Consider the following 24,260-nt stretch of genomic DNA (forward strand, 5'->3'; position numbering starts at 1 on the left):
ATCCTTACTGTGGTGTTGTGTTGATTCCGAGCAGCTTACCGTACTGTTACTCTTCTAAACTAATTTCTGTAGGTATACTGTACACGTCGTGAACAGTATTGTCAAGAGGCAACACTTGGACCATGCATGGTAACATTTATTCCAGACATGCAAAATGTACACTACAGATATGGAAGCTGGCACATACATTATACTGCAAAGGAAACACAGTCATATACAAAATGAAATGTACGTTATAACTGTTTTACTGACAGAGCAGTGCTTACAGGCTATAGACAGTTGACTCCTGACCACCAGTATCACAGATGGAGAATTTGAATGTTGACACGAGGCGTGATCTCCAGTGATGACAGATACGTTGTCATTTGGTAGCAATGTAATGTGACGCTTTTTTTCTTGCGTTTTGTCGTAAACATAAGGAATCTTTGGATTTTGCTGCTTTCAGATGTTTGGATACAGAATGTCATTTTTTTATGTACAACTATGAATTGGAATGGACATTTGATATAAACCCATTTTGCACAAAACATTGTGCTATATTGAGTTAATACTTGACATTTTGGCGTTGTTCAGCTTTAACGTTGATGATGTTTAGATTAAGAATCACTTAAGCTGCATAGTCTGACAAATTGAATTTCCCCTCCATCCGTAATTAGCTGGTGTTTCTCTTGTGTCACTTGTACGAGCCCTTTACCGAAGAACAACTGGAACTCAACACATGGTCATCACGTCACATTAAAGGGACTTAGTCCAAATGATTCCTGATTTAGATTTTATACATGTAAGAAAGAAAAACAAGCTTGAATGAACAAAGAAACACGGTGGCTTTAACTGACGCTAAGGGATCTTATACAGTGACATTACCTGTGCTTGCAGCAAAGTCTGTAATGAGTCTTTGTCTCCAATAAAATTGACTTTTCCAGGCGATCTTTCGTGCTTTAAATGCATTTTGTAACTTGGTCAAACTCAGACCTGCTCATTTACAAAAAATAAATGTGTGAGCTGGTTCGGCCCGTAGCATGCGTACATATTGCATAAATATTTTCCCATATAAATACATTTCATACCAATACAAGGAGAGGAGAAAAACACATTCAGTGAAACATTGGTATTTACCAGTCAATGTATAACAATGTAAGAATGGGAATTGGGAGCGATGTGTGTGGGGTGGTAGTAAAAGTGTTTAAGAAAGATGAAGGAAAACAGACACAACTAAAGCAGCCACTTTGATTTGAAGGTGAAGAATGACAGGGTGAGACAGAAAAAGAAAGAATTCAAAGATGGTGCGAGGTTTGGCATGCATATCTGTCTCTGCCGGAGCGAGGCAAGGTTCAGGAAATGTTGGAGACAGTGGGGAGAAGTTCAGAGGGTTCTTTTACACATTCTACAGTGGCCGGACTCACAATGTACACAAATCACTCCTCCATGTGCAAACTCGTCAGCCTCCCTGACTCCTTCCTAATGACGGAGATGACTAACAACAGTCCAAACAAAGGCAGAAGATTGGTTATCTACATTCAGGCATGCAGTTGGTCTCATTTGTTTTAATAAAAAAATAATTAAATTAAAATTAAAAAAAGATGTGTTCCCTCTCCCGTTTATTTAATCAAACCCTTGAGTTTCCACTGATAATCCAAGCACCAACAAAGCAGCCGTTGTGACTTAAACCCAGCACCACTTGGCATACAAACATTTTTATAAAATGTACATTTATATATATATATATATATGTTCATATACCTATATTTCAAATATTTGTAGCTTTATATGCTTTGAATGCAAGAATTTCAGTAAGGAATATATGAGGATAAATGCAGCTGTCCAAAATCCAAACCCAGTCCGAAACCCACAGTCAGTTTTCCAAAGGAGCTCCATCCAGCACGTAGAAAAAGTCTTCGCTCACTCTCCCCTCATTCGTGGATCATCTGCTTCATTTCAAGAAGTCCATTATTCCAAAAATGAAACTTTTATTCTCTTAACCACAATTACATCTGCATTTCCTCCCCCTCTGTCTTTTAACCTGACCTTTTTAACATCAGGCTTTAGGTTATTTTTGTCAAGCGAATGTTACTGGATTCTAATGCATGCAGCTTTGAGGGATTTGTAAATTTGTAAATCTGTTTACTTTCTGCAATAGCTACTCTCTCCTGTTTTGTTTTTTTGTTTAGCTTTCTGAGGTTGGTCTTGATGCAATAATATTGTAGCATAATGTTATGAATTGTATTTCTTTTTTTGTTGCCTCTGTGGTTTGGTTTTCACGGTGTTACGGGTTCCTCTCCCCCTCAGACTCTCCAGGTCATTGGGTCGCTGTTAGAGAGAGACAAGCAGAGAGATGGCGCTGTGATAAAGAGTCATGTTGGACAAAAAAAGACAAATAAAATTCACCCTCAAGCTCATATTTTGACAGGTTACGGTCCGGGGCTGAGCTGTCGGGATTGCTGCACCATACCCTACAGTTGGTGCAGTGCTAAATCAGTCTACACACATACTCTAACACACACACAGCGAAATATGCTGAGTTTGGACATAAAAATACACACATCTCATTCTCCTGCTGCAGTGTCATATATCACAATGTCATCGTAATGCAGGAGGTACACCTTGTTGGTGAACACTTATGGTTTAAGTCCTGGGAGTGTGTGCGTGTGTTTCAGTGTGCAAACACACATATCGTACATCATTTTCAACTGATAACCCTTTGAATATTCATAAGTTATAATGAGCATAACGTTTATGCATACATATATTAGATGTTAGTGAGGATTCTGCAGCAAATAATGACATGTTCAGACATTATTCCAAAATGGTTGTTTGTTGAGGTGACATCACTGATGACACTGCCTGTTTAAATTTGTCCTGTTTGTCTTTATTTTACGTACCTGCCACGGAGACGTAGACTATGACGATGACCACGCCCAGGATGATGGAGACGATGCTGAGCAGGCGAGCCAGTTTACCCAGCCTCTTGGCCCCGTCCATGTCGCCCGACTGGAGACTGTTTCTGGACTGGAGGAACACAAACGCACCATGTATTAACACATTCCCATCATAATGTTATGCAGGGCATGAAAAATGTTGCAAGACATCAAGAACAGATTGTGATTTTCCAAATAACCCTTTTAAATTAAGGGGGTAAATTTTTCCTGTCACGGTGTTTGAGACATCTAGTGTTGTGGTAATAGTTTTTGCGTAATCTTGCTAACAAACAAACAAACAAACAAGCAGGTGAAAACAAAACCTCCTTGGCAGACATTGTGTGACAAAGAGAGCAGATAGAATCAACACTAAACACAACTGAAATATTGGCGCCGTTTAATTAACCTCCCACCATTTTAAGGATAGGACGGAAATCTTAAGCTTCATGTTCCTGCCGTCAACATTGTTATCATTGGCAGTTGAAGAAAATCCTATTTAGCTGCAGGTGGAAAAATAAGCCACGGGGCAATAAAAGTCAGACAGAAAATTTAATTTTATTTCTTTTATACATTTATTTTTCACCATGTCTATTTAATGGGAGTTATTAGTGTTATTTCCACCTTTTTTCTTTTTCGTTGTAGTGACGTTCATGTATCATAAAACCAACAGCATGAAATACAACTCTCCACTGAGCCAGGACAAGTAACCAGCAACTCACAACCTTTATATTTCTGTGACAACCAGTGAGCAAGTGAAGAGGAACTAAACGTCTTGGCAGTTGAAATATTTATTATGTGGTTTTCAGTTAATCGATATTTGAGTCATTTTAAACAGTTGAAGGAGACAGATGTTGCACAGCGATGTTGACACATCTATCGTTTGCTGTAGAGTCGCATGGGATAAAAAGCCAACAATAATTTATTCTCAGCTGCGAGCTGAAAGAAATTGTCTATGTCAGATTGTCAGACTGGGATTGATGGAAAAAATTTGACATCCAGAACCAGTCGGATGGAGGAGGTGGGACCAGCAGCGCGAAGGGGTTGTATATCAACTTAATGTTGTATGTATAATGCTTTATGTAGGCTGTATATATACAGACAACATGATGCATGTGTATGAATGTTTTCATGTGTGAGAGTCTCTTAAATGATAAATCACTGATACAAATATTGTCTCTTCAGCTTTCCATGTGTTGAAAAACTGTATGCTTGCTGCATACAAGCAATCACAACAATTGCTGCAATCAAAACGTGAAAATGCCCTCAGGCTATAAGGTGTCTACACAAAATGGTCCTCACAAAGATATAGGTAGGCTACAACAAACACATGCAGGTACATAACATCTGACGCTTCATGTCTGACATTTCCTCATTATTTCATATTTACAAAGTAATTAATTATTTTACAAAAACTATTTAAGGTAGTTTATCAAATAGTAACATACAACAATCCATAATTCTACATTTGACCTTTGTGATACAACAATATTGAAAATAATTGCAATATAATTTTCTTTAATAGCTTAACTCCATAATTTATCAATTCAATGCTAAGGAGGTGATATTATGGTTTGTTCGACCAACTGTTGGAACCACAGCCTTTTGGGTTTATTGTGTGTGTGTCATATCGGTCAAAATGATCAGTGGATGGTCATATAATTAGTGTTTTAGTTTAAAAGATGCCTACGGAAAATGTGCAGAGATTCAGAAAGAACGTTAAAACAACTGCAGAATAACAGCCACTGACCGAACAGAGCTGCACTACTTCCAGCACCAAACAACAATAACAAGTTGCACCGAGGTAAAGCACAAATACACTGGATGCTGGAGGTTCTCCATGTGTTCATCATGCAGCATGAAAACACTGCAGACTTGTGGCAGGTGTGATGGTGCTGCTTTTTGACACATATCAAGCCACTTAACAATTAGCTTTTGAATGCCACAGGACAGCAAGTGGAGTAAACAAAACCTTGAAACTATCTTGGAAAAAAAAAGATTGACAGCAGGTTAAGTAGTACCCCGTCTGCTTTCAGTGTCAGCCAAGATCTACTTGAGTCTAAAGACACTCGACCATCTAATGTGAACACAGACTGGGTCAGCATCCTTGCAGGGTGGGTTTGACACTGTGGTCAAACTCAGAGGGAAAACTATTTGAAAAGCATCACTGACACTGTGTTAAACCGAGAGCCACAGCAGAGAGATATAATGAGGAAATCACACTTAACAGGGATTAGGTTCTAAATTGAAACCTTCCCTGCGATGGTCTGATGCTCCTGATGATGACATCTTTTAATTTGTAAGGCTGATGAAAGGTTTAGGAGCTGTCTCTGGTGCTGAACGTGTTTTATTCAACCAGAGGGCGTTCTGAGAAACAATAACTGATGACTTGATCACAGCTGACTTAATCAACCATTGCATAATCCAATACACTCTGTATATCAAATGACAATATGTAATGTGTAGTGTCAGTCTCAGCTGTCAATCATGATGTTTAACATTACATAACTAATCAGATAATAAACAACTTGTCAAAGCTTGAGGTTGATGGGCAACAACATAGTGTCAGGAGTGAGGCTACAGTGACGCAGACTCTATGACTCAACTGAATCCATGGACCTGAACTGTCTTGAGTCAACAGGCCGGGCTGGTAGCGGTGGTATGATGGTGTGGGGTATTATTGCTTGTCACAATTTTGGCCCCTTAATACCAATCCATCACTGTTTTAATGCCACAGCCTGTCTGAGTGTTGTTGCAGTTGTCCCTTAATGGCCACAGTTTACCATCTTTAAATGGCTAACCTTAAGAATAAAAATTCGATACAGAATTGAAATATTTCACGTCAGCTCTTGTACGTCAGTGTGAGTTATCCGACGAAATCTAGATCAATGCACATGTCAGAGATTTATCCCTCAAACACACACACACACACATGTGCAGGGAAAGGCTTCAGCTTCTTGTGCTTCCAGCACTGCAATGTGAAAACCCCGTCCCATTGGAGCCTTTTATTGATCTGGCCTCACATCAGAGAGAAGAGCAACATCAGCACCTTAAATCAACGCCAGCCCCTTTCAGAAAACATAGGGTACTTAGACCGCTCAGAGAAAAATGCTGAATAAAAAGAGGTCAATTCAAAAAATGATCAATCGTAATAAATAAAAGAAAAAGACAAAGAAAGGAATATTGTGTGTGTCTGTGTGTGTGTGTGTGTGTGTGTGTGTGTGTGTGTGTGTGTGTGTGTGTGTGTGTGTGTCTGTTTGTGTGTGTGTGTGTGTGTGTGTGCGTGTTGTGTTGAGGGGGAGGTACCCTTCGCCTGGCTGATGAATGTCTATATTGATTCACAGCTCAGTCATATTTGTTTTCTGAATGGGAAATTCTAACCTGAAAGTGTCTTGTCTAGTGTTCTTTGTCGTATCACACAAACGCAGACACACACACACACACACACACACACACACACACACACACACACTCACACACACACACGCACACACATTGTAGTGAGGACACTTATTCAGTCCCTATAGGCCCTTAACCTAACAGCCCTTTGAATTTGTGAGAACCAGCCAAAATGTCCTCACATTGATGGTATTGATCCAAAATTGGCCCCCATAACTAAAGACCCCCCCCCCCTAAACACACACACACACACATACACATACAAGCCCCCCCCCCCCCCCCCCCCCCCACACACACACACAAACACACACATTACTCTTTCTCCATAGCTTCCAGCAGCGGAAGGTGGAGGCTAGTAAGTGCTCCCTTTCTCTGTTGTCATTAATAATGTAGAGCCAGCAGCAGCAGCCGCCTGGCAGAGCGGGACTGTACAACCAGGAGCTGTGTGTAGGCACTGTACGTTTGTGAGATAAGTCGCCATTTTGATCAAATGAAAATTCTTGATTTGTTGTTCCCTGTATAACATTCCTTCTATTTTCATTTTCATTTTATTTGACCCTCTTAAAGTGATTGATATCACTTTCCTTGTTAATTTATAAACCTTAACATAATTTTTGTATTCATTATCTTAAATTTCTCTCAACCAAGAGTTCTTGGCTGTTGGTCGGATTCTTATATTTGGTTTGCTTAAACCCCTTTAGTCTGTTTGGGTGCGAGGAACCTCACAGCCCCTAGGAGCCACTAGGAGGGCTTCTAAGACCCAAGTCTTGTTACACTTGACTCTCCATTAAAATTGCAAACCACTCAAAGTGCTCAGCTGATCAGATCTACCAATGATGGCACCGCTCTACTTCTTGCATCCATAAAACGCGTTTTAGCTGCCGGTGCAACTCATACATTGTAATGGTATTTATATCTTGGTTAGTTTGTGAACTTGAAACAAAGATCAAGCAAGCTAACTAAGTGTTAGAAAAACAAAAACATGAAGCCGTAAAGACACTGGCCGTGATTCCATTATCACTGATTTAAGACGTTTGGGCTTCACTTTTTGGGAGCTGTCATGTAGTCCATCTTTATCTACGGTCTATGTGATCAAATTGCTACTTCAGTCTAGAGCTTTAAGTGTATTCCAATATGCAACATATACACAAGCAAAGTGACAGAAAAAAACATTGAAATGAGGGCATACAGGGTTTCTTGAGGTTATGCTCTTTAATAAATAATTCTGTTTTCTGTTTTAATTTTGAGCAGTTTGGCTGGAGGACTGTGATAGGCTTCATATAATTGGCCACAGCCGTATGAAGCTCTCCCACTATGTCTGCGAGTATTAGATTGCAAATAAGAAGTCATTTACCTACACGCACGCACACACACGCATTCACTCACACACACACACACACACACACACACACACACACACACACACACACATACACACAGAAATACACAGTCATCCATCTAGTGCAGACCTGCAAGTCCATATTTCACAGGCAAATCTGCCGAGCGTGCAATAACGCTCCTGCAGTTTGGGCCTTCCCATTACTGGGATAGGCTGGTATGGGCAGTAAAAACCTATTACCCCGGCCTCTCCAATCCCCATAATTGACTGCACCGTCTAAGCGTTTGCCAGCCGCAAGCCTTCCCCACCAGAGCATCTGTTAGGGATCTGTGGCAGCAGCCAGCTGGAAGTTGGCTTCTTTCAGTGGTCCTGCTGTTGAAAGTGGTGGCGGGGGTGGTGGATGATGATGGATGTAACTTTTTGCGCCTCCTGTTGTTAGCAGTGCACCATGTGCTAGTAGGGAAAGATGCTTTGAAGACCTTTTTTATGAGGCTTAATGAAGCTTCAACAGAGGCTGTAAATTACCATTAGGTATTATACACTGCACAATACATTACATCAGTTACCATTCTAACATTTCTTTTCTTTGTTTGTTTCCTGCAGTGATGACTCATCGAGTTAGTTATAGTTTTATGTTGCAAAATCTGCATTTCTGAAATGCAGATTTTGCAGGTGGACAGCCTAATGATAAGGATGTCACCACAACATAGAAACACATTATTTATGTCAGTTTGAAGTTAGGTGTAAGCCACTTAAGCTGCATTAATATTAACAGATGTCCTGTACATCTGATCGATACCAATATTCACAACTTATCACAAACCTCTGAGCCTCTTTAGCCGTTACTTTGTCCGTCTATTGCTCGGCAGGCAGTGTGTGGGGTATTTATCATAGCTTGTGTTGCTCAGATCAGCTGCATTCTGCTGCTGGAATAATGAAAGTGGAGATGAGGTCCAATAACCAAAACAGTTGTCCAAAACAGACTGAACGGCTCTGTTGGACTATAGGGAATCAGCAGAGCTGGCGGTTACATCTTTGTGTTTGTCACTTGTCTTTTTGTGCTACTAAGCCCCGCCAATAAATTGGACAAGATGGCTTTCCCTAAATTTGTGACATCACAAACCCTGGCAGTGGGCATACATTTTCTTCAGCCAACGTGTCGGAAAATCATACAGCTTTTTCTTTAAAAAAGGCACAAGGGTGACATGTAGTCATATTTCAACAATGTCGCTCTTGCGTACTGTTGCTTTGCGTTATGAAGATGCACCTCTCTATGTTTGGTTCGCCCTGATATTTCTAGAGACAATGATGATTTGTAAAATTAAGGTTGTGTGGGCAGAAATTTTTTTTTTTTTTTATGGGGGGAAAATTCTCTGCAAACACTAAGATAAGTAAAACTGAGGTGGATGCAGATTAAATACACTTGTCAGTGATATAACCACAACAAACATACTACATATACTGCTGAACCTTTTCATATCAAACAACTGTTTATGATAAAAAACATTTTCTCTTTCTGTTTTCAGTCTCCTTGAGTCTTGAGTGTTTCCTCTGATTTCAGCACATTACCACCATTTTCACAGAAGATGAAGTGTTTCCCTTTTCCCTGTTCGACTTTCCTGAAGTATCCATTTCACATGGGCATGGAGATTATTAGCACTTAGCAGTGATCTTTCATTCCGGGGCTGCATCGTGCGGTATCAACCACATTACTTTTGATCAATTTGTCCAAAGCGGGTGTAAACCTCGGATTTTCCTGCTCTGACTGACTCACACTTATCCGGCATTACTGCGGTAGCCGATTCAATTCCTTTCTAATCCAGTGAGAGGAGCTACTTTATGGCCATTTTTTTGTCTCTCTCAAACTCATCTGCCCTTGTAGCCAAAGATGTTTTGATCTTCTTTGCAATGGCCCGTATCCCATTTCCATACATAAGAGGGAGGATGTCGAGCACTGCCACAGAGCTGCCTAACTGCTGCAATCTGCCCTCTGCAGAGAAACTAAATTGACTTCTCTCGCCATTTATTGAGTTAGTGGGCAGCTCCAGTTTCTCCCTCCTTCACTCCTCTTTCTTATGCCCTCTGTCAAAGCCTCTCTCTCTCTCTGTCTTTCTCTCTCTCTCACACACTCACACACACATGGTTGAGATTGCTGCACCATTGCCAAGTGGCTGACTGGGGAATGTCACGATGATGGCTCTGTGAGGTACAGGCTGTCTCATGGATACCGCATGATATCCCCTTTGGTGTGTAGCACCCACAGGAGTGATATTACAGAACTTACGGTTTCACTGCATTGCCTCTGCCTTGTTTCTCTGTATACAGCTGCCACACAGTGTCACAAGTAGATCACACATGTCTTTGTTAAAAAGTCAACTGGAGTTACAGTAAAATCCTGACTCAACAGTTTCTAAAGGTGGATCTTAAAGACTTAAATTTATCTGCACCAGCTGATTCTCTGCTGCTGTTTCCTGGCTATACACATGTTTCAAGGGATCTGAGGGGCCCAACTGCAAACCAAATTAACACCGGCCCTGAATCAAACCTCTAAAATTACAAAGCTTCTGCCAAAAGATAGAGGCATGGGATCCGCTAGGGTTTTCCAAACATGGTGTTGTTGCAGTGTCTTCACCGATCATCCTAGCTTTGCCTACCCTGTTGCAACACCTCTGCTCGGCTACATATAGAGGCGCAGGCACATTATTACAAGACACAATGCTGGATTTTGTTTACGTTGTTGCAGAACTTATTGATCTATAAGCGAAAAGGTAACTTTACACTTGAATGTTCAGATCACAGCCTTTTATTGTATTTCGATCTGAAAAGGTTTGTTTCCTTTGGCTTTTGATTCTCTCCAATATCTAAACATTATCTCCTAATGTAAACATTAATTTCATCTTTGAATCCCTCTGTTAATATAACAGAGTTAACAAGCACTTACACTTAACTGTCGGGATGGTGGCAACTGAATATATATATAGTTATAAATATATATATATGTGTATTTCTATATATATTTCTATATATAGTTATATATATGCACCTAATTTTTATGTTATTTATATTTTTCGGTGAAAACTGACTTTGCTTTATTCCACAGATTTGAAAAAGAATCACAACCATGGAAGAAATGTTGAGGAGATTCTTAATACACCAAAATGTATGTCTCCAAATGACAATACAATTATATCATGTTCCTCAAAGATGTGAACTGGAAAGAAATACGACTCCATTCAAGGAGATTCGTGGTTCGTCCACATTAATAATTTTAAGTACTGATCAATAACCTTGTCTCTGCTGTACAGTTTCATTACCAGACGAACACTAGTATTAAAGAGATCTTATTTAACTGGAGGTTAATTTACAAAATAAAACATGTTGGATTTACCTGCAAGCAGTGGAGAAAAACATGCTCTGATATGTAATAAGAATGTTAATTATCACAGAGATTTTTCCGAACATGTGAGCCAGTTGCATTTGCAGATCTTATCCCATTAAAACCTTGATTGAATATGGAGGACTTCCAATCTGGAAGAGGAGGGCGCAACGACAAACGTACAGCTCTAACAGGCTGTGATAAATCATGGCAGCTTCTATAGGAGCTTCTTCTTACAGGATGTTTTATTATATGAGCTTGCACCAGTGTAATTTGAGGACAAAATGCAGGACGGTTTAAACTGAGTGTGCAGGGCAGAACACAACTTCGTGTTAATATGTTTTCCGCTTTGAGGAGCACTGGTGAAAAAAGAAATCATAAATATATTCAGCAGGGCTGTGAGGAATCGTCAGACACATAAAAGTGACATGTTTCCCTGCTCTCCAGGCAACTATTTTTTACTGCGTACGTCTCACCACTGCAGAGTGGCAACGGGACAGTGTCGGCTTACATTTTCAAAGACCCAGAGCATGCTGAACATGGATCTTTGTGAAGAGTCATCATTATTCCCAGTTAGGCTGGATGTAATCTTGTAGAATAACATGATTTGGTCCCTTAAAGAACATGCACTAAGTGGAGAGCAGTAGACAGCAGCAGTGTTCTGAGGAACAGTGTCTGTGTGCTGTGTCTCGGCTGCATCATTTATCAGTGTTTTGTGCATCGAGAAACTTTCAGTCAGAGAATGAATCACCTGTCGAAAGCAGACCTGAGTTCATTTAAACTCCCAGCAACGTGAACAATTTGGAGTGTGTGTGTGTGTGTGTGTGTGCGTGCATGCATGCGTGTGTGTGTGTGTGTGTTTATGTGTGTATGCGTGCGTGTGTGTTTGTTTGTGTGTTTATGTGTGTGTGTGTGTGTGTGTGTGTGTGCAGTAAGCTATATACTGGCAAACAATATTAATGACTTTCTCAGGAATCATGGAGCCATGTCCTGCCCTCATACTGGTATAGAAATGGAAGCAACATTTGGAGGAATTTGGGGATGATTGCATTTGAATAAGTTAAGTAAAAATAACTGAAATAACTTTTCTATTTATAACTATATCTGAGGGCCTCCTTGGATTTGATGTAGTTGCTTGAAAACAGCATTTAGAAACATTGTTGTTTTTATTTAAATAATGATTGATCCATCTTAAAAGTATACATAAGATATTTCTATTTATGTTAGGGATAAATACTCCTTAGGCTCTGATGCCCATCACAGATTCAGTTGCTCAGTTGAGAACAATATTCACATTCTCTTCAATTTTAGAATTATATGAAGATAGTCTATTATTAATAAAAGAGATAACATAAGCATACATAGGATATGTTGTTTTGGGGGGTTTCTTTCCTTATTCCTTCATACCAGTTACAAAACTGACATTTCTGAACCAGACCATGTTAATATCAAACATATTTTAAATTATTTGTTATTATGAAGGATAATACATGAATGTCCATGTTAACGAAGTTTATAAAGTTGGAAATGACACATTTAAATAAAAACCCTTCAAAACCAAATTTTTTTTACTCTTATTTCCTATTTAACAACTTGCTTCTGCAGATATTTAGATATGTGGTTTACACTCCCCAGACTCCAGATCTGAAATGTTACTGTTCCTCTGCATCTGGTCTTTATATCTCATTGACAAAACATACCGTATTTACTCATTCATCATATCTCTCTGCTGTTCCAGCCTAGTTCTTCCTCCAGGGTCAGACTAATACATTCATTTTCCTGGTAGTTCTGCTGACCCACACAGACAATTTACATTTAAGTGATGCTCACCATGATGGAGTAGACCAGAGCCACGATGCTGACGGGCCACACGGGGCAGAAGCAGGAGAAGATGACCAGTAACAGGTAATCCTTGGGCTTCGGGGTCTCCTGCACGGTGGCGTTCCCGGTGGAGGAGCGGCTCAGGCTGGCCTTGGAAGGGGAGAGCGGGGCGGCGGCGGTCAGCTGCCCCACGGAGCCCGACCTCAGCCCGACTCCGTGGCCGTTCTGGTCGGCGTCCAGGCCCTTGTCTCCGCCCACGTTGACCGTGAAGGAGGTGGACATCTTTACCCCGTTGCCTCCGGGCTCGGTTGTCACCGCCAGAAGCTTCTCCGTCTCTAGAGAGTCTGCCAACTGTGCGCCACCTCCTCCTCCTATTCCTCCTCCTCCTCCTCCTCCTATTCCTCCTCCTTCACCCAGGCTGGACTTCTGGAAGTCTGTGTCCGTGTTGATGGCCATGTTCAACTCTCACTTTTAGCAAATTACACCAGGGAATCTATGTTGTTGTCGTTGTTTTAAACTTTAAAACTGATCACAAATCAGGAGACCCCTTCTTTCCATAATAGACAATCAGATGAATGTGAACTGGATTAAAAAGTGATCAGCAGCAGATCAATGAAGTTAGACTACAGCGATGTGCTGTAAAAGCTGGGTGTGTACTGACTCTGAATGTAAAAGAATGGAATCGGAGGTGATCATTCTTTTCTTCACATCATTCCTGCACAGCATCAGATGAGTGATAACCTCTTCTTCTCTCATCCAATCAGTCAGAGGAACAGGTCCTGTCTCCCACCGTCATCCACTGCCACCAATCTCCTCTGGGAAGTTCCCCACACGTTCTTTGTTAATGTTTGAAGGAAGAAGGGATGACGATGTCCGGTCTCTCTCAGCAGATTGTCCTGAGCCTCTCTCCTCTTCTGCCTCCACGATGCAGCAGTTCAGTGACCGGACTCAACTTGGGACCGGTCAAGTCACAACCTGTGAACGCAGCACTTCCGGTGATTGAAGCAAAAAATAAAAGCGTCATTTGCCAACACGACGCTTCTGAATATCCTGTAAATGAGCAATAATTAGCCAATAACTAGTAATATATTCCATCCAAAACAAAACATGATCAAGTTCATGTAACTTGGTGCAGCTTGACTGAATTTAAGGGGACTGTGTAGGAATGTGATAATGATTGTCATTCCAGCTTGTAAATGCTTTAGTTCGCTCTCGATTTTTAAAAACTATTTCTGAACTGCTCAGTTTTGATTTTTTGTCGCAATATTATTATTTAGGTATTACGGTCGCACATATTTTGGGCTATATGTGGAATTACAAAATATTCTGTGTCATGCAATCTTGTCACATATGGTATCTTGGATGGCCAGCATGTAACTCCTGCACTTACAGTCCTTTACTGTTGCTCTTGGTATTGAGCAGGAGGATTGGTAACCGTTGAGGAGCTGCCTCAAACTGCAGCTCCTTCTGTTCACCGTTCAGTCCGTGGCATGACCTTGAGCACGATCACCAGATACGTCCCAGTGTAAGCTTTGTGAATGGGAAAACAACGTTAGTTTCTATGAGCAAAATCATTTGCCAAATGGAGTTATCAGTTATTCACTGAAACAGGAAGGAGTCCATCTCAAAAGGTTATGAGCTACACGTAAGTTAGAATTGAAATAACTCAATCCAACAGGGGATTGTTTATACAAGCAGCTTTAGAAAAACAAAACAAAACTCAGAGACACTTACAATTAAAATGCTTTTGTTATTTTGGCATTGTCATAGGAAATCTTAAGTCCACCTTTTTGCTGCAAGAAAGTTAAAATTATCCCATTATATATATATAATTCTTCCTCTCTATCATTTGTATCTTATTTTGTTGAATCCACAGCCGTTACACTTCCTGCATTCTTATAACTTGACGCATCTCATGATAGCTCTCCTTCCTCCTCCTGCCCCACCATTCCTTCTCTCCCCCTCTCCTCAGCATCAGCACCAATAGTTTATGGAGGGAAGCCTGCAGCAGATTGTGCTGCTATGCAGAATTTGATGTAGCCTCCGTGTTGTTGTCCGGGACAAGGTTTCTTAAGGCTCGGACAGACATCCCTGAATCAAATCAACTCTGTCTCTGTCATGTTAATAAATGTCACTGAGAAAATTATGTTTTTTCCATCTGTGAATGAAATTATATTCATCATCTTGCCACTGCACCTTATCTACCTATTTATCTTGTGTTTCTGTTTTTATTCTTTCTACCTAAATATATTTTATTTTATTCTATTGTATTGTATTTTATTGTATTCAAATGTACCGGCTGCTATGACGACTTAATTTCCCTTCGGGGATGAATAAAGTAATCTATCTATCTATCTATACAATTTATTTTCGAATAAAAGTCCATCTTTTGCAGTGTCTTAATCTATCCTTCTCAGACCGGGCTATCAGACGTGCAACAAATGTGGTTGTAATGGGTTGAATGCTAAGTTGAATGTTTAATCGTGATATTTTTTTCTTTACTCTCATCCTCTCCTATTGATTTCCCCTGCGTTAGACTGGTGCATTAGCGTCCGCCTCATTTGTCAGAGTGGCTGCTGCACTGCATTGTGACCTTTGGTGGTGATGAGGGGGACAGTGGTGCAGACGGTGATTCCGTGAATGAAAGTGAGCTCAGTGTGTTGCAACACTATCGATCTAAGAACATTCAAGTGAGTTTTTTCCAGTGGATTTCTGTGGTTCTAAGGAAACTCAGAGGAGGATGTGTGAGTCAGAACTCCTCATTTCCATTAGGCCTGTTTCATTTCTTTTCTCTCACCACTTTGTCATAAAGACTCTGCGGTAAACGCTTGCACAAAAGAGAGACAGGAGGGAGATGAACAGCAAGTACCAGCCACATCATTTAGTTTTACAAGCCCCCAGACTCCTCATGAAGATTTGAACGCAGCTCAGGACCAGTTCACCAGGAGGGTTCAGGCTAACCCTGAGGATGTGGTCACAGCTCCACCTTGTGGGAGGCCAATGTGCTTACAAGACTTTGAGACGTGACTTGTGCTTCAGTTGATTTTCTAAAAGTACTCTTTAGAAAGAACATAGCCAGCACTTCAGGTCTTTAGCAGAGGCCAGAGGCTGTCATTATTTTGAGACAGACAGACAAATGGTTGGTTCAGTTCCTTCAAAAATGTCAACGGAGTATTCCAGATCAAAACACAACGTTAAAGGACAAGTTCTACATTTTAGGAAACATATTTGCTCTTCCCCTGATGACTAAGTTTGATAAGAAGACTGATACAGCCTCTCACTGGAAATAAAACGAAACACCCAGGTTCTGGACAAAATGCAAACCATCTATCAGTAATTAATTACTTTGTTTGAAATCTTTTATTTTTTAATCCAGTCTTCAAATAATACATATCCCTGTTCACCTGGATTAAACAAAAGAAAAAGATTGTGTTATGTGACGAACTTGACCTGTGCTAGAGGTCTTTCTCTCTCTTGGACAGTGCTCAGCTAGTTGTTAGATAAGATAAGACAATATAAAGTAAACAAAGAAAAGCTAAACTAAGTGAAGCTAAACTAAGCGAAACCAAGATAATATAAACTAAACTGGCTCCCGCTGCCATTAGATTCATGGATTTCCTATCTAACTCTTGACAGTAAAGATAAACAAAGATATTCTTACTTACTATTCTTAAACACTATTTAATAATGTAATAATAATTTTCCAGGCAAATCATGTAATGCATTGCTAATAGTAGCATTCATGACATATTGCTGAAGAACTTTTTAAAGATAGTTATATATATGGGTGAATTTAACTTCGATGTGGTCTCAATCATGGTTTGGTAAAAAAAGGTAGATGGGCCTTAAGATTGGTGTTCATACAATTCCTGATTTATTGAACCAGCATCAAGGTATTATTTTATTGTTGGAAAATATCAATAAATTACATCGATTTGTTTCAACAATTTCACTCCGTCTTTGTCACATCACGTCACTGATTGCTCAGAGTCGCAGTCTGTCCTGGTCAGAACATTCCCTTGTACGTTTCCCTGTCCTCCTGGTTTTTCTCTTCCATGCGCATATTGAGCACAGCCAGTTCCTTCTTCACAGCCTTCTTCATGCGAGGGTCCAGGTCCAGCACCCTGCTGAAGTCCTGCCGGGCCTCTGCCTCGTTCCACACCTCCATGTGGGCTTTCCCTCGTAGGTAGAAGGCCTTCATTACGCCTGGAGGACAAGTAGAAGTAGTAGGACTGTGCATGATACTGTGCATGATAGTGTTGCTGAACTACTTTAAGAACTACTTTTAAGCGCTCAGGGTTTTATAGACACATGAGAAATTAAGAAAATGTACAGCCACAATAAAAACTCACATATGCAAAGACACTGTAAAAAAAATATAGCCAGCTTGTTAAAGTCTGGATAACCTGAGAGGCTGTAGTAAGACTTACACAGCACCCTCTTAAATCAACCAACTGGAATGTCATTGTGTACTTTTCCTGCTTTCTAAGGATTTTCTGCTTTAAAAACACCACTGTTACACCTTCAGCACACGCCACCCTAACCTGGGTGCTGATTGATGATGTCACTGGTGTGCTCGATGATCTCGTAGTACTCCTCCATACGGTGCAAACATTGGCAGTAGTTCAGGGTCAAGGTGTTGGCCATTTTCTCCAGTTTCATCCATGGGACCTCCCAGGATTTTTTCTGAAGGGTGAACATAGTGAATATCTAATTATGGTTTGGTTAGATTTTCAACTGCGACAAATAGCCAAGGTGAAAGGCCTACCTCCCACATAAAGACATTGAGAGAGTGATCCATGCATTCATAACCTCCAGTCTTGATTATTGTAATTCTCTTTATGTAGGCTAAGACAAATCCTCAATTAAACGCCTGCAGCTAGTCCCAAACACTGGCTTCCTGTTTGTCACAGGATCTTGACTTTTAACTTTTAAGTCTCTTAACGGACTGGCTCCGTCTTACTTATCCAAACTTCTCTTTATACACACTCCAGTTAGGGAACTGAGATCAGCCACTGAGCTGCTCCTTGACAAACCTCAGACAAGGCTAGTAACAAGAGGTGATCGCGTCTTTGCAGTAGCAACCCCCCCCCCCCCCAAACCTGTGGAACAACCAACCACTTCACATTAGATCCGCCCCGTCTTTAACCCACTTTAAATCGCTACTAAAAGCAAGCTTGTTCTCTCAGGCTATCTACTCGGGCTGAGTACATTTCATTGCGGCTAATTTTATTTATCTTATTGTATATCTTTTATTTTATTTTATTTGTATTATTGTACTTTAATGTAATACGTTTTTAATGTCCTTTTGTTGTACCATTACACCTGTAAAGCACTTTGGTCAACCAAGTTGGTTTTAAATGTTCTATATATATAAAATGGACATTGACATCTATGTCAATTCATACTGTAAGCCCATCCATCCGTCCATCCATTCAAATTTTAATGGATTTGAATCCATCCCTCCATCCATCAAACTATCTTTCAAATTTGAATTGAATCCATCCATAAACAAATGTTTTATAGAAGCAAAACATGTTCTATTTAACAGCATCTTATTTGATATAGTGACCTTAGTCTGAACATTTTTGATGCAGATGATGGCCTCCTTGTATTTTTGCGTCGCGTCCTGGTAGCGTCCTTGTTTGAAGAGCTTGTTCCCTTGGCCATGCAGCACAGGAACGATCTTCAGCCTCTCGTCATCGCTCAGAGCCCACGACTCCCTGTTGTACTCACTGGGCTGCTGCACCTGAAAAATGCACGGGAGTTTGATTTCACGAGTTTCATATTACATCCTCGTTCAAACCTATGTGGGTGTGCCCTTTCTTTTCTCACCATGAGCAGCTCGAGGACAAAGTAGAGAGGTTTGGGTTCCTTCATGAGCTCATCCAGGTCGTCGTAGCCAAGGGTGTGGTAGGCGAACATGTTAGCCATGCCACACGTGTGGAGGTGCCAGTCCACAGGATCTTTGCCTTCAGCAATGCGTCGCATACTCTTGGAGACAAGTGGGTAAACGCCAGTGTGCTGGAGAAGATGTTCAACACAAGTTATGAATGAAATCAGTAAATAATAATGGTCGGACTATTAATAGGTGGTCTCCTGAAGGAATCACCGTGAACTTCAAAGACCAACCCTGCCATCATTTGAACTGATCACTTTTTCAAATGTCTTCCTTTAAATGCAGCTTACCACTCTAAAAACTTTTTTTCAGATTTAAATGGTTATCATTATGTTATGACTTTTTAAATCTGTGTTTTCTTAGTCTGAAAGTTAGAAGGATTACACAACAATTATTGGATACATTACCATGAAACTTGGAGGAAGGTTATTTATGGGTTTGGCTTGAATTTTTTTTGTACTTTGTTCAGTGTTTTCAGATGGATAGATTTTCAATAATTTGAAATACTTATGGAATTTTGTGCAAATACAAAGTAAAAATTGGATTTAGGGAATTTTTGTGAATTGGTCCGTGGCGGAGACATGAACTCTACTTACAATCATTCTAGTTTTATTTTATCTTGCTTTTTATCATTAACCAAGTCAGATTCTTTTTTTGCATTTATAAAATCACTGTTGTTACATAGTTCTAATAACAAAAGCATAACGGAAAATAAATAAGAAATCATTTTTATTTTTTAATTCTGATACTTTTAAATCCTGGTCAGTGGACATGTGAAAATAAGTTATGCAAAGACCCCAATTCCTGTACTTACACATATGTTCTATTAATGAGATATATGATTAATCTTACATTAAGTTGATCAAATTAAATATTCATTATGAGCTGTTTGCGACCATCCGAGTCTGTTTCCTCCATTCAACATGTTAAGTAAGCCCTCCACTGGGCGGCAGTGACACTACAGAGGGTTTACAGTAGAGTGAGTGTCGAGCGGCCATGTTGCTCAGAGTGAGAGTGATGCAATGCTAAGCCTCAATCACATCTAATCAGAGTGGGGGGGGGGAGTCAGCGGAGTGCTGATTCAGCAGGAATCAGAGCCGATTAGAGGAAAGAGAGGGAGCTGCAGATTAATAACAATATAATGCCTCAATCCATCTGTCTCTGACACACACACACACACACACACACACACACACACACACACACACACACACACACACACACACACACACACACACACACACACAGGAGGTATGTTTGCATCACAAATATTCTGTTGGTGCGTACATGTTTATGTGCCAAATATCTGTGTGAGCTTTTATAACAGGGGGAGGTTCCACAGAAACAAACAAAAGATTACTCACACAGAATTATGCAGGGAATTCAAGCTGTGACTGGGTTTATGATTGTTCGTTAATATTCAAATATATTATCGTTATTATAATTATGTAAGTGTTTCTGCTTGGTGTAACCTCTTGATCCAGTTTTGAGAAAGTTGTGATCATCTGTGGTACGTCAACTCTTTGCAGCGGAAGGGTCAAAGTTCACCGGGGTTGAACTCCACGCAAAGTCATGCTGTGGATTTGCTTGCCACTGAAGGCAAATATTTTAATCACTTGCTCACTCTAACAGATTGGAAGTTAGCGGAAGGAGAAGGTTCGCCTGAGAAATATAATGTATAGTGATAGGTTCTCTCCTATAACCTGCCTCCATATTGGTTTTCTATTTTTATGACCATGTGAGCTATCTTAGGAGGGTTGAAAAATATGCTTGTGCTTCATGTCTCAGCTGTAAATGTATAATTGTGTCACATGAAACATGTGTTATTGTAATGATTTGTTGCCTGTTATTGAAATCAGAGACTGTGACCTCCACATCTGCAGCGTGATGTCTAACATGCACAGTCACGCGTCTCAGACTGTAAAAGATATAATCCTGTGTGCCTTAAAATCAATCACAAGACAAGGTCCCACATAAAAACACTCACAGTGATGTCACACCAGAAATCCGCCACCTCACCGATCCTCATCGAGGCTAACAGAGTCTCCCATATGTCCAGTTTGAACATGTTGCCGATCACGATCTCCATGGGCGTCCCGACCACTTTGCTGTCGTCTATTACTGTGCGTTCATCATCGCACAGCTGGGTGCGGAAGTGAAACGTCACCTGGAGGAAAAATAAACAAATTAACTGTATGAAGTTAGATTTTTAAAAGTCAAAGACAAATTGTTACTTGCTTCCTTATATTTACTGAAGGAGTCCAAACCACAAGCGTGTTGTGTAGGAGAAGCTGGTCCAACAGTGGCAGGCAGCTTACACTCTATCAGTCAAAGAGTTTGTTCTGGTGGGAGCATAGCTCATCTCCGGGTCTCTGCTTCACTACATTTAAGGCCCTTAAATCAACACTCAGCCCCCTTCTATGTGAACTCTCTTATAAATATATACACATATGTATTTGCTCCTTTGGTCCCATTATAACGTAGGCTCATTGCTTCTTTTATCTTTCTTTTTTTCTAGTTTATGTCTTTGTCCTCCGTTTCAACATGTAGAAGTATGTATTGTCATTTCCTCTTTAATTTATATGCCTGTGTATATGCCGTTTATATTCTCAGACAATTAAATAAATTGACAATTGCAAAACAATAAAAGCCTGTAGCAAAAGAATCATGAAGTTTCAGCCTGTTTTTACAACATCAAATGACTAAATAAAACCAAACTTACCAGAATATGAACACTTGAACCAACAGGGTGATGAGAACTATCTTAAATTACTTTTTAGTATGGTCCATGTCCCATTCACTTACATGGAGGAGGCACGTTTTAGACTGATCACTCGAAAAACCTCTTTATTAAATTGAAGGTTTTGTACAGCTTGTCAAAACAGTTAATCTTAGAAAGACTTGGAAGTAATTTCTTCCTTTCCACACATTAGCATTCTTTATGTTTGAATAATTCTCACATGACGCATCTGATTCAAACCATGTTGGTTTAAGTTCTGTTAATACTGTGCTCACTAAAGGGCCTTCGGGTGATAACCATCCTCTATCAACCTCTGCTGGCTGCCGGTGGGAATTGTAAAAATATAAACGTGCCTCCCTCACTCATCCTGCTGCTGCATCCTACAACTGCTGGAAACTGGCACAAGTCAAGATAATTACCAATGCATAAATCACAGGTAATGAAACCTTTCATACTGAGCAACAGCCCTCTGGACCTGGTGCAAATATAATACGGTCGTACTCTTCAAAGGCCAATAACAGTGGGTCTTGTTATGGAGCTTGGGCATATGAAGAAACATCCTCAGGGAAACACCGCACACAGTGCTTGCTCTTAATGTGCAAACAGATGATCTGATCCTTTGTTAGAAAAATCCGAGGCTGCAGAATACTCTCAGTGTTCTGTAACATCATGCCTCCGTCTGGACATCCTCTCATACCTTCACGCCTTGTAATTGTTTCACTATGCTCCGGATAACACTGTTCTGCTTTGTCTGCACACAGTCATATGTGCATGATAATCAAATGCATATGTTTGATTTCATTCGTAGCTCTAGTTAGATTTAAAGCATAGAAACAAGCTTTGGGAGTTTTTTCTGAATTCATCTTGTTTCATTGGTCCAGAACAAGATTCCTCATAGTTGCTGTTTATCTGAAACATGATTTAATTGGATTTGATACTCATAGTAAAATAGATATAGGCCCACACAGCCTAGTTTATATGTTGGATGACTGCAAAGCCTAAGTGAAAGTGCATATATATATCTGGTGCGTAGCCATAGATTAATGTAAAGTGCAAATAAAGTGTCAAAGGCCAACAGTACCTTTGCCCCCGTGATGAACTTAGGAATGTCTCCGGCGCCTCCATGCAGGATTGTTTTCTTGATTCCCTCTGATCCCAGCAGCAGGGTATCCTGCATATCCGACATCTTTATTGAAATGGCTCACCTGATGTTATCATGCACACACACAGTATATCTGGCACGTATCATGCAACATGTATCTGTATGAGCTGGAGGTGTTGTCCACGGTGGATTAGTTTGGGTTTGGGATAATGAGATTAGAAACTCCTTCTGGCATTAGTCAGTCATCATCAGCACTTTCTCTGAATCATCAACATCCAGAAAGGAGGAGATGAAGATTGAATCTAATAGAATAGAAAGACTTAGTGGCTATTGTACAAGAGAAAGCAGAACAAAATCAGAGTTCTGAAAAACAGTTTATTTACAATTTATAAAAATACAAGTTTAAAATCTGACAAAAGACACAAACCAATGAACAAACAACCAATAAATGAGTAATAATTTTGCGATTGCACGTAAATAATATTGCCTTTAAAAACAACAAATGATGATGATGAAAGTGAAGAAAGATTTTGGATGCTATTATTTCAGCAACATGTGCTTTACATGATCAGAGAACTGCAGTGTTTTGTGTGTGTGTGTGTGTGTGTGTTTTGTGTCCTTTACATTACATTACATGTCATTTATCTGACTTACATTTTAGAACACTCAGCATTTATGAGGGGCCATTTAGGGGTTCAGTATCTTGCCAAGGACACTTAGGCATGCAGATGGGATAGAGTGGGATTCGAACCGGCAACCTTCTTGTTGCAGAGCCCCCGCTCTATCCCCTAGGCCACGCTCTCCCCATATTACGTCCTACGTCCTCTTTCTAATATACGTCCTCATATTAGAAAGAGAAGGACATGGTTTCCATTCTGGAGGAAATTTCCTGGATTTACGTGGATGTGGTTATCTGAACAATGCCGAGAATACTGAGAAATGGAGCAGACAATTACAGTGTGGACTCCTTGACCTTGTCTTTGAAACATCTGTCTCCCATCTGGGTCATGTGTGCATGTGTGTAGCTGTGTTTGCATATGTGTGACTAATCCAAAGCTCCTGTAGTGTGTGTGCTCACAAAGTCTGCAAGCAGTTTGAGCGGGCAATTATTCTCGAACATTACCCAGTGTTAATGCCTTGCTTCGTTATAATTGCACAAATAGAAAAACCCTATAACTGCACCTTGGCACTGCTCACAATTGCATAACTTTACAGCCTGTGTTTCCTGTGTGGAGCAACATGAAGGAGAAGGTGTTTTACCAATAAATATCGGACACGGCTGCTGTCTTATCCCTGTTCAAATAAATCCTTGTAAAGTACTGCAACACTCTATCTGTAATGGTTGCCTTTTCTTTCACGATTATGTGACAAACAGGATTGGGTAACAGTTTGGTATGCACTTGACAGCTCTCCAAGGTAAAGAGCAGCTTTAGCACCCTCCTGTGGATGAGATTGGTAGAGCAGCAGGAGCTCTTCATATTGGGCCTTGTCCTGACAGTGTCTAATGTGGACAAGTAAATCCCCTGTGCGACATTTAAAGATCCAGTGTGTAAAATTCAGGTAGAAGGGAACTATTTACAGAAACTGAATATAAAATAATCCTACAAATTGTTGTTTTCTTAACCCTAGAATAGGCTTTTTACACACATCTTCATAATTCATCATTAACAGT

General features: G+C 40.2%; 2 protein-coding genes across 2 annotated transcripts; both read right to left on the reverse strand.

Annotated features, from left to right (window-relative positions):
* Positions 1–764: 764 nt before the first annotated feature.
* On the reverse strand, positions 765–13,710 carry trarg1a (trafficking regulator of GLUT4 (SLC2A4) 1a). Its single transcript, XM_062385913.1, has 3 exons — positions 12,857–13,710; positions 2,880–3,006; positions 765–2,307 (listed from the first exon to the last, which is right to left on the reverse strand). The coding sequence occupies exons 1-3, from the start codon at positions 13,301–13,303 to the stop codon at positions 2,297–2,299; spliced, it is 585 nt and encodes a 194-aa protein (XP_062241897.1). The 5' UTR covers positions 13,304–13,710; the 3' UTR covers positions 765–2,296.
* A 2,474-nt stretch (positions 13,711–16,184) lies between these two features.
* aipl1 (aryl hydrocarbon receptor interacting protein-like 1) lies at positions 16,185–22,751 on the reverse strand. Its single transcript, XM_062385914.1, has 6 exons — positions 22,568–22,751; positions 20,734–20,913; positions 18,683–18,871; positions 18,420–18,596; positions 17,392–17,533; positions 16,185–17,053 (listed from the first exon to the last, which is right to left on the reverse strand). Exons 1-6 carry the CDS (start codon positions 22,670–22,672, stop codon positions 16,854–16,856), a joined length of 993 nt encoding a protein of 330 aa, XP_062241898.1. The 5' UTR covers positions 22,673–22,751; the 3' UTR covers positions 16,185–16,853.
* Between the last annotated feature and the right edge of the window lie 1,509 nt (positions 22,752–24,260).

The sequence above is a fragment of the Platichthys flesus genome, chromosome 4, assembly GCF_949316205.1.
Source record: "Platichthys flesus chromosome 4, fPlaFle2.1, whole genome shotgun sequence".
Taxonomy (NCBI): Eukaryota; Metazoa; Chordata; class Actinopteri; order Pleuronectiformes; family Pleuronectidae; genus Platichthys; species Platichthys flesus.

Excerpts from the sequence above, each read along its gene's own strand:
- trarg1a (XM_062385913.1), bottom strand. The coding sequence starts at position 13,303 with ATGGCCATCAACACGGACACAGACTTCCAGAAGTCCAGCCTGGGTGAA. Across the intron at positions 3,007-12,856 it reads CTCTGGTCTACTCCATCATG|TCCAGAAACAGTCTCCAGTC; the intron begins GTGAGCATCACT and ends GTGTTCCTCCAG.
- aipl1 (XM_062385914.1), bottom strand. The coding sequence starts at position 22,672 with ATGTCGGATATGCAGGATACCCTGCTGCTGGGATCAGAGGGAATCAAG. Across the intron at positions 18,872-20,733 it reads ATTTCTGGTGTGACATCACT|CACACTGGCGTTTACCCACT; the intron begins GTGAGTGTTTTT and ends CATCTTCTCCAG. Across the intron at positions 17,054-17,391 it reads CATCATCAATCAGCACCCAG|GCGTAATGAAGGCCTTCTAC; the intron begins GTTAGGGTGGCG and ends CTTGTCCTCCAG.